The sequence below is a fragment of the Halichondria panicea genome, chromosome 14 (assembly GCF_963675165.1).
Source record: "Halichondria panicea chromosome 14, odHalPani1.1, whole genome shotgun sequence".
NCBI classification, from domain to species: domain Eukaryota; kingdom Metazoa; phylum Porifera; class Demospongiae; order Suberitida; family Halichondriidae; genus Halichondria; species Halichondria panicea.
In genome coordinates this window covers 4,205,767-4,219,089 of record NC_087390.1, presented here as the reverse complement: position 1 = coordinate 4,219,089, position 13,323 = coordinate 4,205,767, and the positions used below count along the sequence as shown (strand labels likewise).

Here is a 13,323-nt window from a genome sequence, read left to right as displayed (position 1 = left end):
TTGATTAAGACTAGCTCCAGTTGCTATCCACTCAAGCGGTTTTGCTCTAAACTCAGCTTCATTACGATCCGCCACAAAAATGATCATTACACAAACATCTCCAGCTACATGTACTGTACTGTGATGGTTGGTCGATTAAGACTATAGCTCCAGTTGCTATCCACTCAAGCGGTTTTGCTCTAAACTCAGCTTCATTACGATCCGCCACAAAAATGATTGATATCATTACACAAACATCTCCAGCTACATGTACTGTACTGTGTAGATCTAGCTACTTCTCTACCCTAGTGCTTCTCACAATTATTATGTATGTAGTGTACATCAATACAAACACAAGACTCTCTGGCCTATGCCGCCCACTTCGGATCTCACAAAGAGGTCTTTATTTGCTTTTGTTGTCTATGTTTCTGTTTTTTAATAATTTTTATTGTGCTGTCATGTCTTGTTTTTCAGTTTTTAGGTTCACATTACCATTAGCTATAATAAGCTATTTTCTGTCCTTCCCTGTATGCAATACAATGCATATATTGTTTACATGTATATATAAAGAAAAAAAAATTGAATACACAAACCTAGCTTTCTTATGTGCCGATCATTACATTACATTAATTTTCATGTCATAAGCCAAGCAAATTTGTACCTACAGTAGTAGTTATTTTTAACATGTAAACAAAACTTTCTAGCCACGCTTAGATGAGAAATGGCTAGTCAGTTCTTTAATGCAGCCAGAGTGGGCGACAAGAAAGCTTTGAAGAGATTCATCAAGCAAAGCCAAGGGTTTGACATAAACTCTCATTACAGCAGAGTGAGTTCAGTAAAACTAATTATTGTGTACTAAAATTTATAATGTAATAGCTAACTAGATAAGTAGACATCATTATCCTATTACAGTTCATGATCAGAATATTAGCGGTATATATCTACACGTACATGTAGCTAGGCCTACTGACTTAGCCAATGGTAAATCCGGCAGCACTTGGATAGGTAGCCTCGATCGAGACCAGGCTTGAGTAGTTGTGAACATGACTGTGGTAACTGCAAACACAACAAACAACATAGCTAGCTGTATGTTACTGTAAGCATCATAATTATACTCACGGATAAGTATGGTTGTTGTGGGCAATTATCGGTCCAAGAAATTCCTGACGAGTTCTACATTGGAACTTGACCAGGGGTTCTTTCAGACAACGAACGGCCTGGTCTCAAGGCCATCGGATAGGATATCCATTTAATTTACCATGATTCCCTCACAGAACAAGGACACTGCTCTGATAATAGCTGCCAGAGAGGGTCACAAAGATGTCATGAAGGAGCTGATAGCATCTGGAGCAGAAATTGACAGATGCAATTGCGTATGTTAATTTATAGAATTAACCATATTTAAGTTAGTGCTTGTCGGTATTTTTCACAGAGGAGGTCCGACATATGTGCACGAATCACTACAAGTTCAGTGCATTAATGTCATTGCGGTCACGTGATACCATCCTGGCCAAATGCACTGAACTTGTAGTGATTCTTGCACGCATGTCGGACCTCCTCTAGTATTGCATATAGCTTCAAGACTTTAATTTGTAAACCCTGAAGTGTGTGCATGATCAATTCACATTAATTCTCGCTTGACAATGCCCTTAGTAGCTGCCAACAATGTTGATGTGCCTTAAGTAGGGAGAACCCCCTCCCCCGTCTCCTTGTATTGGGTAATCCAACAACAATATCATCTTTAAGTGGAATGTTTAACTTTAAACAGCAGCCTTGTAATGGAACCATCACACATGCAATCAGTCGTATCACTATAATGCTATTTATGCCATCACCTTCAAGGTGTTAAAACACTAAGTGCTTGAAAACATTGAAATTTATGCACTACTTTATGCTCAGATTGGACGCACTGCATTGATGGTTGCTAGTCACAAGGGCAAAGCCAATGCTGTTAAATTACTGCTATCGAGTGGTGCAAAGCTTGGCCTATGTGACCAGGTAGGTAGAGCAACATAGTATATTCATACAGTGGAACCTTTGACCGAGAAAAGTCTGTGACAAATCTATGCATTATCCATTATCGTACAATTTCTATGCAAAAGACAAATCCATCAGAATGCTGACGTTGTACTAGCTGTTGTTGCAATCATTCCTTCCTTCTCCTTAGAAGAGGGATACAGCGCTAATTCTTGCAGTGAGAGAAGGTCGGTTGACAGTGATAAAGGAGATTCTAGCAGCAAAGTCCAAAGTCGATGTGAACCAAATCAATAGTGTAAGTACAAGTACCGTATAGCTCGTAATTTTTATGGAGAAATATTAATTTAACACTCGTGGTTTTCATGGTTAAACACTGTACCAAGGGTGTATGAAGAGAAGAGGGCATGCAACTCACAATGTATACTGTGTATGCGTCGTATTATTGATGAGTTAATCATTCTTTACTATTTTAGACATAAACCCCCGCCCATTTGTAATAGGATAGATTGTAGTTGCATGCCCTCTTCTCTTCATACACCCTTGACTGTACCATGAATATTGTACCCACGAATGAAGCGACCTTGCCTACCTTTACCTGCAGTGCAAGCAGCAACCACGAAAAAGTGACTCAATATTGCTCAACCACGAATGTTTTGCCCCCTGAAAATTACCCGCTATACGGTATAGCAAACAAGTTATGTACCATATAGCGGGTAATTGTTGTCGTTGGTGCAAATCTTCGTATTGCGATGGTATTATGATTTGATACCCATTACTGGTTCATTGTATTCAGGAAGGACAGACTGCTCTGATGGTGGCAAGCACAACCGGTCGAAAAGACATTGTTCAAAAGTTACTGTCACATGGAGCAACTGTGAATATGCAAGACAATGTACGTCTAGTCTCACAAGTATTAATTTTTATGTGTGTTTTGGTTGAGTTGCTCATAATAATATGGTATCCATGTAGGGTGGAAATACAGCTCTCATCATAGCTTCTGTAGCTGGATACCCAATGGCTGTGGCAGATCTGATCAGTTCAGGTGCTCTTGTTGATCAGGCAAACTATGTGAGTGCAGTGCAACAAAAAGATTTTATACAAGTTTACAACATGTACATGCACATACTGACCATGCTATTCTGTATGAACCGGCCCTAACACACAGATGAAGTATGATACGCACATAATTATATTACAGTAACACTGACAGTAGTTAATATTGTGTCTCCTCACATGCAGAAAGGGAACACTGCATTGATAATAGCCGCCAGAAATGGATCAGTAGCAATTGTACTGACACTCCTATCATCTTCTGCGTCAGTGGATAATGTGAATCATGTGAGTCTTGGTACATGTACCTATTATTCTAATGCACTTGATATGGCATTGCTAGATATAAGCTACATGCATGCACTGTGTCATTATAAGTGCGGTTATTTTTACATGTAGCTTGGACTTTCTGCACTAATGGAAGCTGCTATCATTGGTAATGTGGAGGTAATCAGAGAATTAGTCTCGTGGGGAGCGAGTCTGGAGCTCGTGGACAAGGTATGATATTGTTTTCATGATGTATACATGTAGTTCTAGTCCATATCCTACAATCATTGTCACAAACTGTAATTTAAAAGCGGTTTGATTTAAGCAGGTAATTTGTGCCCTGTTATAATTATAGCCATAATTTAAGCAATGTAATTAGTTTTCAATGGTGGTCATTATTACTGTTTCTTTGCAGGAGGGGAACAGTGCCTTGTTAATTGCATCTGTCCAGGGCCATATCGTTGTTGCCAGATTCCTGTTGTCTATTGGAGCTAATCTTGACCACACAAATAATGTTCGTGCAATTAATAGTCATTACATAATATTGTTTTCATGACAGTCATACCCTCCATGCTGCATGCCAACATTCTGTGGGTTTCACCATAGATTGCATGAGTAGAGAGGGATTGGAAACGAGGTACCCTCGAAGTACCATCCGTGTTTCCCCGCGGTTTTAATCGAGGCTTACTTCCAACGTGGGGTCTAAACAGGAATAATTCATGAGAATTGTTTTTACTGTCTGTAAAAAGCCCACGAGCACTTTTGCTGCTAAACATCAACTTTATCAAATACTTGTGGCCATTTGGGACACAGCATACTACTTAGTGACACAACCTTAGCTATATCATAGTAGCTAAACTAACATAAGCATGAAAAATCGCTCTGTGTTAGACTAGCTACTTCATGACAATCACGATTGTATTTTCTTTGTTTCCAAATGATACTCACCATCAGGGGGCATTTGTTTAAGTGTTAGAGGGGTCTTTGAGACACATGCATAGACTATGATTAGACTCAATAAGTTTCCCGGTAAACTTACCCGGGGTAGAAAGCGAAACACGGATTGCTTCTGAGCTCTACATAGACTTTATTGTAAAACATCACGTGAACCACTTCCGTTGTCAATCCCCTTCTACTGTATCTATGGTTTCACTAGGCATGGTTTGAGCCCTGAGGAGGTATGACAACATCACGTGCAGAACTATCAAACAACTTCATGTGGTATCCTGAAGCATTGAATAAGCATGCACTTTTGATTAACTATACTCTAAATATTTTGTCAATGAAAACCTTCGCGAATTTGAACATGCACTTTGCGTTCTAAGTTTGCACTAGCTGGTATAATTATGTTTTTGTTTTCGAAATTCGATGCTACAGTAATACGGTATCATACCATATTACTAGAATACTTCGGAGAATCGGAAGTACACTATAATTTGTCTGTTGCACAACACTGACAATTTGTGGTAATGACGGAATGTGGGGGTATTTTTGTATAGAAATCTCTTTGATCTTGTGCACACAGTCACTACAGTCACTGCTAATAATATATCATTGTAAGCATGCTTGTAAGAGAAAAGCCTCACGCTGAGTTGTTTTTAAGTAGAATTTTAGGAGAAAGAAGAAGAGTAGACTTGCTAGAGAGTAGAGAGTGAGATTTGAATATTATACGGATGCGTAGATCTATAAAATATTAGTATTGGTCAAAATCGGTCTTTCCAGATCTCTGCTTTCAGAGTAGCAAAACGCTTGGCCCTACCCCTAGTGTCGCTGTTGGCTTTGTCAGACTCGTACAACATACATATCTATACTAAAATTTATTTATTATGCTTCAGCCTAGCTAGCACAATGTAAGTCCTAGCATACCGTAGAAACTGGATTATTAGCGCTTACTCGACTATAAGCGTGTCTTTATTTTAAGCGCATGCTCAACTGCAGGCTTTTTATACTCGAATTGAAGCGCTTTTCCAATTATGCTAGCTACCTTTGATTTAAGATTCATGCATGCATGTTTATGATGATCGATGTACCAACATACATGCAGGAAGGATACACGGCTCACTCTTTGGCACTGAGAGTTGGCCATACTCTTCTAGCGTGGGAGCTCATGAAAGCGTGTGAAAATCGTCCAAGTGTAAGGAGCAACGCAATGCACATACAGATGTACATAATGTATGTACATAATACGTACGTATAAATTATACGATAATTAGGCCACTCTAACTTACTTTTCGTCCACAATTCAAAAAAGGAAGCAGGCGATACATTAAAATTGATCAATAATTGCACTTAGCATACACGTAAAAATTTCAAAATGGCATTATTATGCAGTAACTCAGTGAACTCAGTGCATATGTGGGCGGTGGACAAAAGTAGGAGTGGTCTAACTTAATTATGGTGTAATTATGACTTGCTGTAAGTGCATATGGCATTCTGTCCAAGCACACATTTGTACCTATAGTCTATAGTCTGCCTATTAGTGCCACAGTAACACTGTATGTTAATTGGTGTATTCGTGCTTCTCTTTGTAGAATGCCTCTCCAGTTTCAGTGCCACCGCCTCCAAAAGTCAGCAATAACTGTAAGGAATATAATTATTCTGTGAAAACATGTATACAGCAGAGTAATTATACATGTAGTTCGTGTCTTGAATGTAGTACATAATAATACAGATCCATTGATGAAGAGTTCCTCATATCCTCGTGTGACTTTTTATGATGAAGCTCTGAAGACAGACTTCACTTCTGAAGGTGGTCATACTGATTTTACTAATGGTATTGAGGTTACTGTCCCTCCAAACACTGTGGCACCTGGAGCTACTGTGAGTGTCAAAGTGAGGCCCAGCTTTGCACAGAATGATGTGTTTAAATTACCTCGCGGAATGCAATCAGCCAGTCCGTCTTATCTTGTCGAAACTAATCATTCTGGTGAAGTGGCTCTGATAATGGACCATCATGCGAGTGTGAAGACACAAGAAGAAGCTGATAGTCTTTGCTTCCTCAAGGCACTTTCAGCACCAGACATGATGGGGAAGTATTGTTTTGAGGAAGTACATCGAGAGTCAAAGTCAGAGTTCACTGCAGGAGGCAACGAAGGACGACTCACTACTAACGCTTCGTCTGGTTTCTTCAAGATAGGGCGGAAACTGAAAAGATTTTTTAGCAGTAAGTTAATTAGGTATCGATAATTATGGATTCATATAATTATTTGTCCACATTTTCTGTGTGTTTCCGGAACATTATACTATCAACTATCTTATTCGTGTAATTTGGTTGTACGAAGCGAGGTTTTTCTCTGAACTGAGCCCTGAACATTTTCACCACAGAACCAACTCCTTCGATCTCTAATCCATCATCCCCAGTTAGCCCCCACCCCCCAACTGCTAACAAGTACTCTGTCAGGATTTACCGCTCTCCCGCCCTCTCTCTCTACGACAGAATGGTATTGGTTGTTGTCAGTCTCTACGGCAGGCTCTATACAAAGGTGTGTGTTGAACTAAATTGTTTGTAATTTATAAACGTACATTGTGGACTTACGTTGCACAGAATAAGAGATTGCCTGTCACAATTAATGTACTCTATGAAAAAAGCCCATATATATACATAATTATAGTCTCATGAATCACACGCCCTTCCTAGGGGAGAGATTGTCTGAATACTTTAGTCTGAAGTTATTCTACAATAGAATGTTAATTGACATTACGCCAGTGTCATAAACGTAATTATTGTGCAACGCATGCAAAGGTGAACCGCGAACGCTTGACTAGGATGCAGCTGTGAATTTTTGTTTGGCTTGCTCAAGAATGTTGCTGAAGGAACAAGAATAGTGTTGCGCAGGCCTAGTGCAGTCAACTCGACTAACATGTAGTATTATTAATAGCTCCAACAGTAAAACTGACTAGCGCTAGATAAATGCATCCCACTGCATACGCTTCTTGTCATTCTCTAATTGTATAAATTTTTTATTTGATTGGTCAGGTCGGAATTCTGACCTAGCCAAAAAAGTACAGACTAGTGCTCAGATGGTCTCTCCCTAGGAAGGGCGGCTGATTTATGAGACTAATTAATAATTATACATGCATGCCATAATTATAGTGCAACTGTGGCAACCACATCATGTAAAAAATTATGACACCCACAAACTGGGTATTTTAGCACGGTGGTTGAGTTAATATTGCGCCCAGTGGTTGGATAAACGCCACTGAAGTCTCCCCAAGAAACGAGAATAGCTTACGAATTTCATTTTACCAGAGTGTCTTGGCTATAATATTATGCAGCCATTAATTATTCTGGTGTGTAGAAGAGTTTTAGCTATTGTTGCAAGCCAGCTAGCTACATGTAGGTACATTTATCTCCAGAATCTGTGAGGTGGCAAAATCTGTTTAGAAAGTTGCTGTTCTACTTAGCAGTACAATGTACATGTAACTCTAACTGGAGCGCTAGCTATTGGTAGCTGCAAGAGTGAGAAAATGCTGCTGCAAAAGCTGCTGCTAAATTACACATGTAGTATATGCACGCGTCTTGTATAGGGATATCAAGGAAATGCAGAATGATCATGATCGACGGTACCCATGTAACTCTAACTAGAGCGTTAGCTAATTGGTAGCTGCAAGAGTGAGAAAGTAGCTGCAAAAGCTGCTGCCTAATCAGTAGTAGCCTCAATTCCAGGCCGCTCTCAATTGAGAAGGCCGTGAGAGGGGCTGGGATCGAGGCTAAATCAGTAGCAACCAACTACAAACCAGTTAATGTGCACCAATCACGTTCGTACTTGGCGGAAATTATTGGCTTCGCGGAACTTCGGCTAATAATTTCCGTGAGTGCTTTTAACTACATGACATGTACATGTACATGCATGTAGTACTTACAGTATGTAGTCGTCACACATATAGTGCATGTCGTCACGGTTAACTACGGTAGTGTTTTTATCTAACCTAGCTAGTACACAAAGATTAGTAGACGTTTAATTGCTTAGAAATTGAATCCCCCTATATGCAGATCGCGCATGACATTTGTATGCATGTCCTTATATGGTATTATCTGCAGACTACAAGAATGTTTGTGCTAGCTGCGAATTATATAAAACAATTTGTGCACGCAGTAAAAAGGCATTATGACATACATGTACAATTCTATTGCCTAAGTGACTACAAAAACACGCAAGTCACCCCCCCCCCCCCATCCGCACACACAGTTTCTTGAGCACTTTGACCGGGAGGTGATACCCCACCAGTATCCTCAGGTATCCCCCCACCCCATAGACCATACAGTGTGGGACTCCCTGTGTCTAAAGGAGCAGTGTGTCAGACTGGAGGTGGGCGAGATACCAGGGTGGGAGGTCAACACCGACAAGGAAACGGTACTCACTCGCTTAGTAACCATTAGCTGAATGAGAAATGTTTAATTTCACGAGTAGCTGAAAATATGTATGCCCGAGAAGATAATTGACTGTCATGTGCTTCTCAGGTGTTCAAATCGAATGGCTATAGGCATGGATTTAGGTTCAGAATAGCTACCTCTGTTTGCGTAAAGCTAGCATAGTTGGAATAAATTGATAAATAAACTGATGAATTCTTTTGCAGATCGCAAAGCGTGAAGTAGACATCCCTGACACTGACAATTTCAGACCAGAAGAACTGCACAACTACCCACCCAAAATTGTTTGCTCGTTTTACCCAGCCATACCACCCATAAAGAGTTCTCGATGCTCGATGTCTTGTTTTGGCTTTGATGTTGAGGTGAAAGTCAACATCACACTGCATCCACCTATTAAACACGTTGACCCCTCCTCTCTGCAGGTATGTACATGTACATGTACTTAGGTTCTTTTAGCGATCATTATACACTGTAACAATGATTTTAAATCTGTCTGCATGCCGTGATTTTTGTGTGTTGTGGTTTATTCACTGATGGTCACAGGCGAAAAGAGACACCCATACGTGAATATACCATGCCTTCAAGTTTGAAAAACAAACAAAAGTAGTAATTAATATCTAAGTGCCCGTGAGAGTATGTTTAATACTACATATTATGTTTAACTTGAAATACCATTGTCGAAGGTATTGACATATATACACTGTATCATACACTTTTTCCCAGGATACCACCAGTCAACTCAGAAGGATTGCCTGTCAGGTTCATAGTAAACAGCTGGGTGTGTCAGTACACACATTTGCTTCTCTTATGGAGTCGTTGACCAGTGCCATAAGGTGATAGTGCAGTGCAGTACATCAAATAATTATGTGTTCGTTAGGTTGTAATGTGTGTTCTTTTCCTCTAGGTTGTTTGTTGAGCAATTTGTAAATAACTTTGCTTATAATAAAAAATTATGTAATTCCTGCAGCACGTCATTCTCACTAGAAGTTCTCAGTCGTCATACAGAGGCCATCAACAGAGAAGTGCAGGAGGTGCTGAGAGTGTCCCAGGAGATGGTTGCTAGGTGCAGTATTGAGACCATACGATGCAATATGGAGGACAGTCTGGCCAAAATGGATGCTTTGTCTCACCAACTCTGTCAGGTGGCTAAAGCTAAACTCAAACACTGTCAAAGTAAGTTAAGCTGTATAACTACTCAATGGTTGTAATGCAACAAGCACTAGGCTTCTGGCCACATTCTCTTGGATTTTGATTTGCTACATGTATAGTACAGCCACCATGCTATACGTTGTATGTTGACATGACAATATATTTATAGTCCCAGTGCATGTGAAAGCCTTGCCTCGGCCGTATTTGCTAGATGATCTTCTCGTGGGAGAATTCGTTATGGGTTCCACTGTACATGCAGCTAGTACATACCCTTCACATTTCCAACAAACCTACGTACGTTCATTACTGCAAGAGTGAGAAGAGAGCTGCAAGGCTCTGCTGATGCAGCCTGGTATTCATTTTAGACTTGGACTTTGGCATTGATCGTTTTTAACAACAATCATGGTCGATCATTACCCACTCTTTGAGTTTTTCTGTTATTCTGAATTCTGCCTTCATGCAGCAAAATTTATGCAAAAAGGTTCAATGATCATGATATAATGTGTGTCGCAGTGTATAAAGCTATTGCTAATAGTAGCTTGACACCTCCATCGAGGCATCAGCACCTGCGGTGCTTTCATTATTATAAAGTTTCTATAATCACATGTACATGTATGTATCATTTGTATTACAGATCAATATGAGCAGTCTCGTGCTTTGGAGGACCTGATTGAAAGTGGAACCACATTAATGAAAGAGTTCATTGGTCTCCTTATAAGCATCCATGCCCTCAATGAAGTTCAAAGTGAGTTCACGAAACCAGAAAGTTGCTATTATTGAAGGATATGCAATTCGTACGTCTGCATGGTAAAGTCAACATAATTATATGGTGGCTCAATAATTATGCCGCGGGTGTGCATGCGCAGCGAGGTATACGGGAGTGTTTGTCGGTCTGTTTGTTGACTGTTACAACTGCTCAATGATAAATGAACTTCAAGCTAGAGTTCTATAGACTTCTAGCCTCGTTTTTTTTGGATTGCAATTTGTGAATTTGCAATTGGATCGCCATTGCGCAGCCTTTTCAAAACAGTGCGCATTAAAACTTTCTATCGAGTGTGCTACTCTACTTGTAGTTAGCTCTGCACTAGAACGCTAGCTACATCGTATTGGTAGCTGCAAGAGTGAGAAAAGAGCTGCAAAGCTGCACTTAGCCTTTTCATGCAGCAGCCAATGGGTTTGACTTTTTGGGATTCTTTTTAGCTACGGTAATGGTCGATCATTTCTCACTTTTTGCACCAATTAATATAGCTACGTGTAGATTTAGTAGCTTCATGTCGTATAGCTTTGGTACCTCCACCGAAGCATCAGCATCCGCGGTACTTTCATTATAATAGCTTAACCTCTGTATAGTATGAAACTAGAGTATCACTTCCATGCGGTCGAGGTGTATGGGCGGCCCTTATACATGTAGTAGTATTCACGTAGCTACTTACATGTATGTTGCTTTAATACGTATAATATGCACTAAAACCACTTAACCTTCATTATGACTCTATAATTATGGAGTCAGTATAGTGAAGGCTTGTGTAATGAAGGCTTTTTTGTTAACTCTGCTTAGATGGGCGCGTTAGCCCGTCCTCAGCTATAAAAGAGGGGTACGGGTTTTAAGCGCATCAAGCATTTCTCTGCATTGCGTACTAACTATGAATAGCGTTAATTTTGGCTGCGACTGTAACCGCAGAGCTCAGCTTGCTGCGGGAGGGGCTGAGAAGCCAACAACTATTGGTGCTGAAATGCATTTCGTAAGCACTCTGCAATAATTATGATTGGTGCTACATAATTTTCTGCAGTAGAACAAATACTTGAAACCCGTTCCCCCCTTTTATGACTGGGGACGGGCACACCCATCTAGCCTCCACTATGATCTTAATCCCGGTAAATGTGAAAGCCTTGCCTTGACCGTGAGTGTAACACCTTTCTTTCGTCTTTCTAGGTTATTATTGCCCTATATAACCATTGACATGTAGACTAGTTACTCATTCCTCTAGTTACGAGACATGCTCTAAAGCATTTCACGTTGAGAGCTTAGCATTTCGGTCCTCTATTATAATAGTTGTTTCTGTAACAAAGTTAAGAATGCTATTATTAACCATGTTAATCATTATTATGGTACAAATATATGTCACAGGTCCAATAAAACCGACGCAGTGTCCTAGTGTGAACGGGATAGCAAAGACGGTGGGAGTTCATCCTAACCAGCTGAACCAACCCTGTTCCAGTGCTCATCTCATTGACATCTCACGGCTGATTCCCGATTGGTTAAGCTTCTCTATTGCACTGGGACTCACTGAGCAAGAGAGAAACAGCATCAAGACTAATGTTGAATTAATGAACTATGGAATGAAAGCTTATAAAATGTTGGAAGTGTGGCTAAATAAGGAAGCTTACAGTGCTTGTGGTAGTTACAGGAGACTTGCTGAAGCAGCTTTAGGACAGACCACACCTGACATCAAACTAGCAGCTGATATATGCAAACTTGCCCCTACCATACTCAATCAAGTTCCCATTTCGTCACTTTAAGTATTACAGTGGCATCATTGTGACAGTGACATTGCCTATTTTTTGTTAGTTTTTCAAATAATTGAAGTTAGGCCATAATGTTGTGTATTATTTATCTTTTTATCTCAAAACAATTACAGCCCATAATTATTGACATCACCCAGTAACAAGCTAATAACATGGTCACATGAATCTTTTTATCATCCTCTATAATTATCTTGTTTAATGATACCTTAAGCTGCAAACAAAGTATATTGTCATATGCATGCAAATCCTTGAGATGGTATTGAAAGTCCTTTGCGACTGAACATTAATGAATTTAATTTCCTGTTTGTTGTGTGATTGCATGCTGCATGCACGTACTTACGGCTGCCTGTTGTTTGTTTAGCTAGATTGAGCTCTATTATAAGTTTCCTGGCAGAAAAACTGTTCATGCTCAATGTACCATTCTGTAATTAACAGTCACCATGCAGGAATTCATTTGGGGGGTGGGGGTGCATGCATGGGGGATTTCCATTGGTATAAGTTGTCTTGTCTAATAATCCTTATAGCTCTATACCAAAAAACTTGGTTAAGCAAACCTGTCTAAAACAGTATTATAGTTTTTCGTTGCCTATCCTAGCTGTCTTGTCTAGCGTATCAATAATCCCTATAGCTTTATACCAATATAAACAGGTCAACAAAAACATCTATAGAATGTTCTACAACTGTGTGTATATGCACATGTATACTATGCTGCTTTGTTTTTCGTTCTAGCTATAGAGTAAGTGATCGATAATTGAGCGGTTTGATATTTCGCGTGCTCACCAACACAATTGGTGATACTGCAAAGCAGGGCGTCAAATAATAATTATGTCATTTTTATATATTAACGTGCATATTATAATTATAATTATCATGATCAGAAGCATAATGATTGTGTCTTAACAGAATGTGCGTACACGTAGTGTTATGCCTTTAATGTCTAATTTACATTATAAAGCCATAGTTATAAATTATATTGTGATTCCCATACTGCGGCGCTGCTTTTT

General features: G+C 39.7%; 1 protein-coding gene across 3 annotated transcripts; it reads left to right on the top strand.

The window, feature by feature from the left end:
• Positions 1-612: 612 nt before the first annotated feature.
• Positions 613-12,529, top strand: LOC135347761 (uncharacterized). Of its 3 annotated transcripts, none has more exons than XM_064545793.1 (19): positions 613-805; positions 1,254-1,352; positions 1,879-1,977; positions 2,147-2,251; positions 2,750-2,848; positions 2,926-3,007; positions 3,227-3,294; positions 3,406-3,504; positions 3,689-3,787; positions 5,318-5,407; positions 5,805-5,853; positions 5,945-6,436; positions 6,598-6,755; positions 8,463-8,627; positions 8,851-9,066; positions 9,368-9,477; positions 9,612-9,817; positions 10,428-10,538; positions 11,922-12,529. In XM_064545793.1, exons 1-19 carry the CDS (start codon positions 701-703, stop codon positions 12,311-12,313), a joined length of 2,844 nt encoding a protein of 947 aa, XP_064401863.1. In that variant the 5' UTR covers positions 613-700; the 3' UTR covers positions 12,314-12,529. The 3 variants fall into 3 exon arrangements, with proteins under 3 accessions (XP_064401863.1, XP_064401862.1, XP_064401864.1); XM_064545792.1 differs by having other exon boundaries at positions 2,926-3,024; positions 3,196-3,294; XM_064545794.1 differs by lacking the exon at positions 1,879-1,977 and having other exon boundaries at positions 2,926-3,024; positions 3,196-3,294.
• The last annotated feature ends 794 nt before the right edge of the window (positions 12,530-13,323 follow it).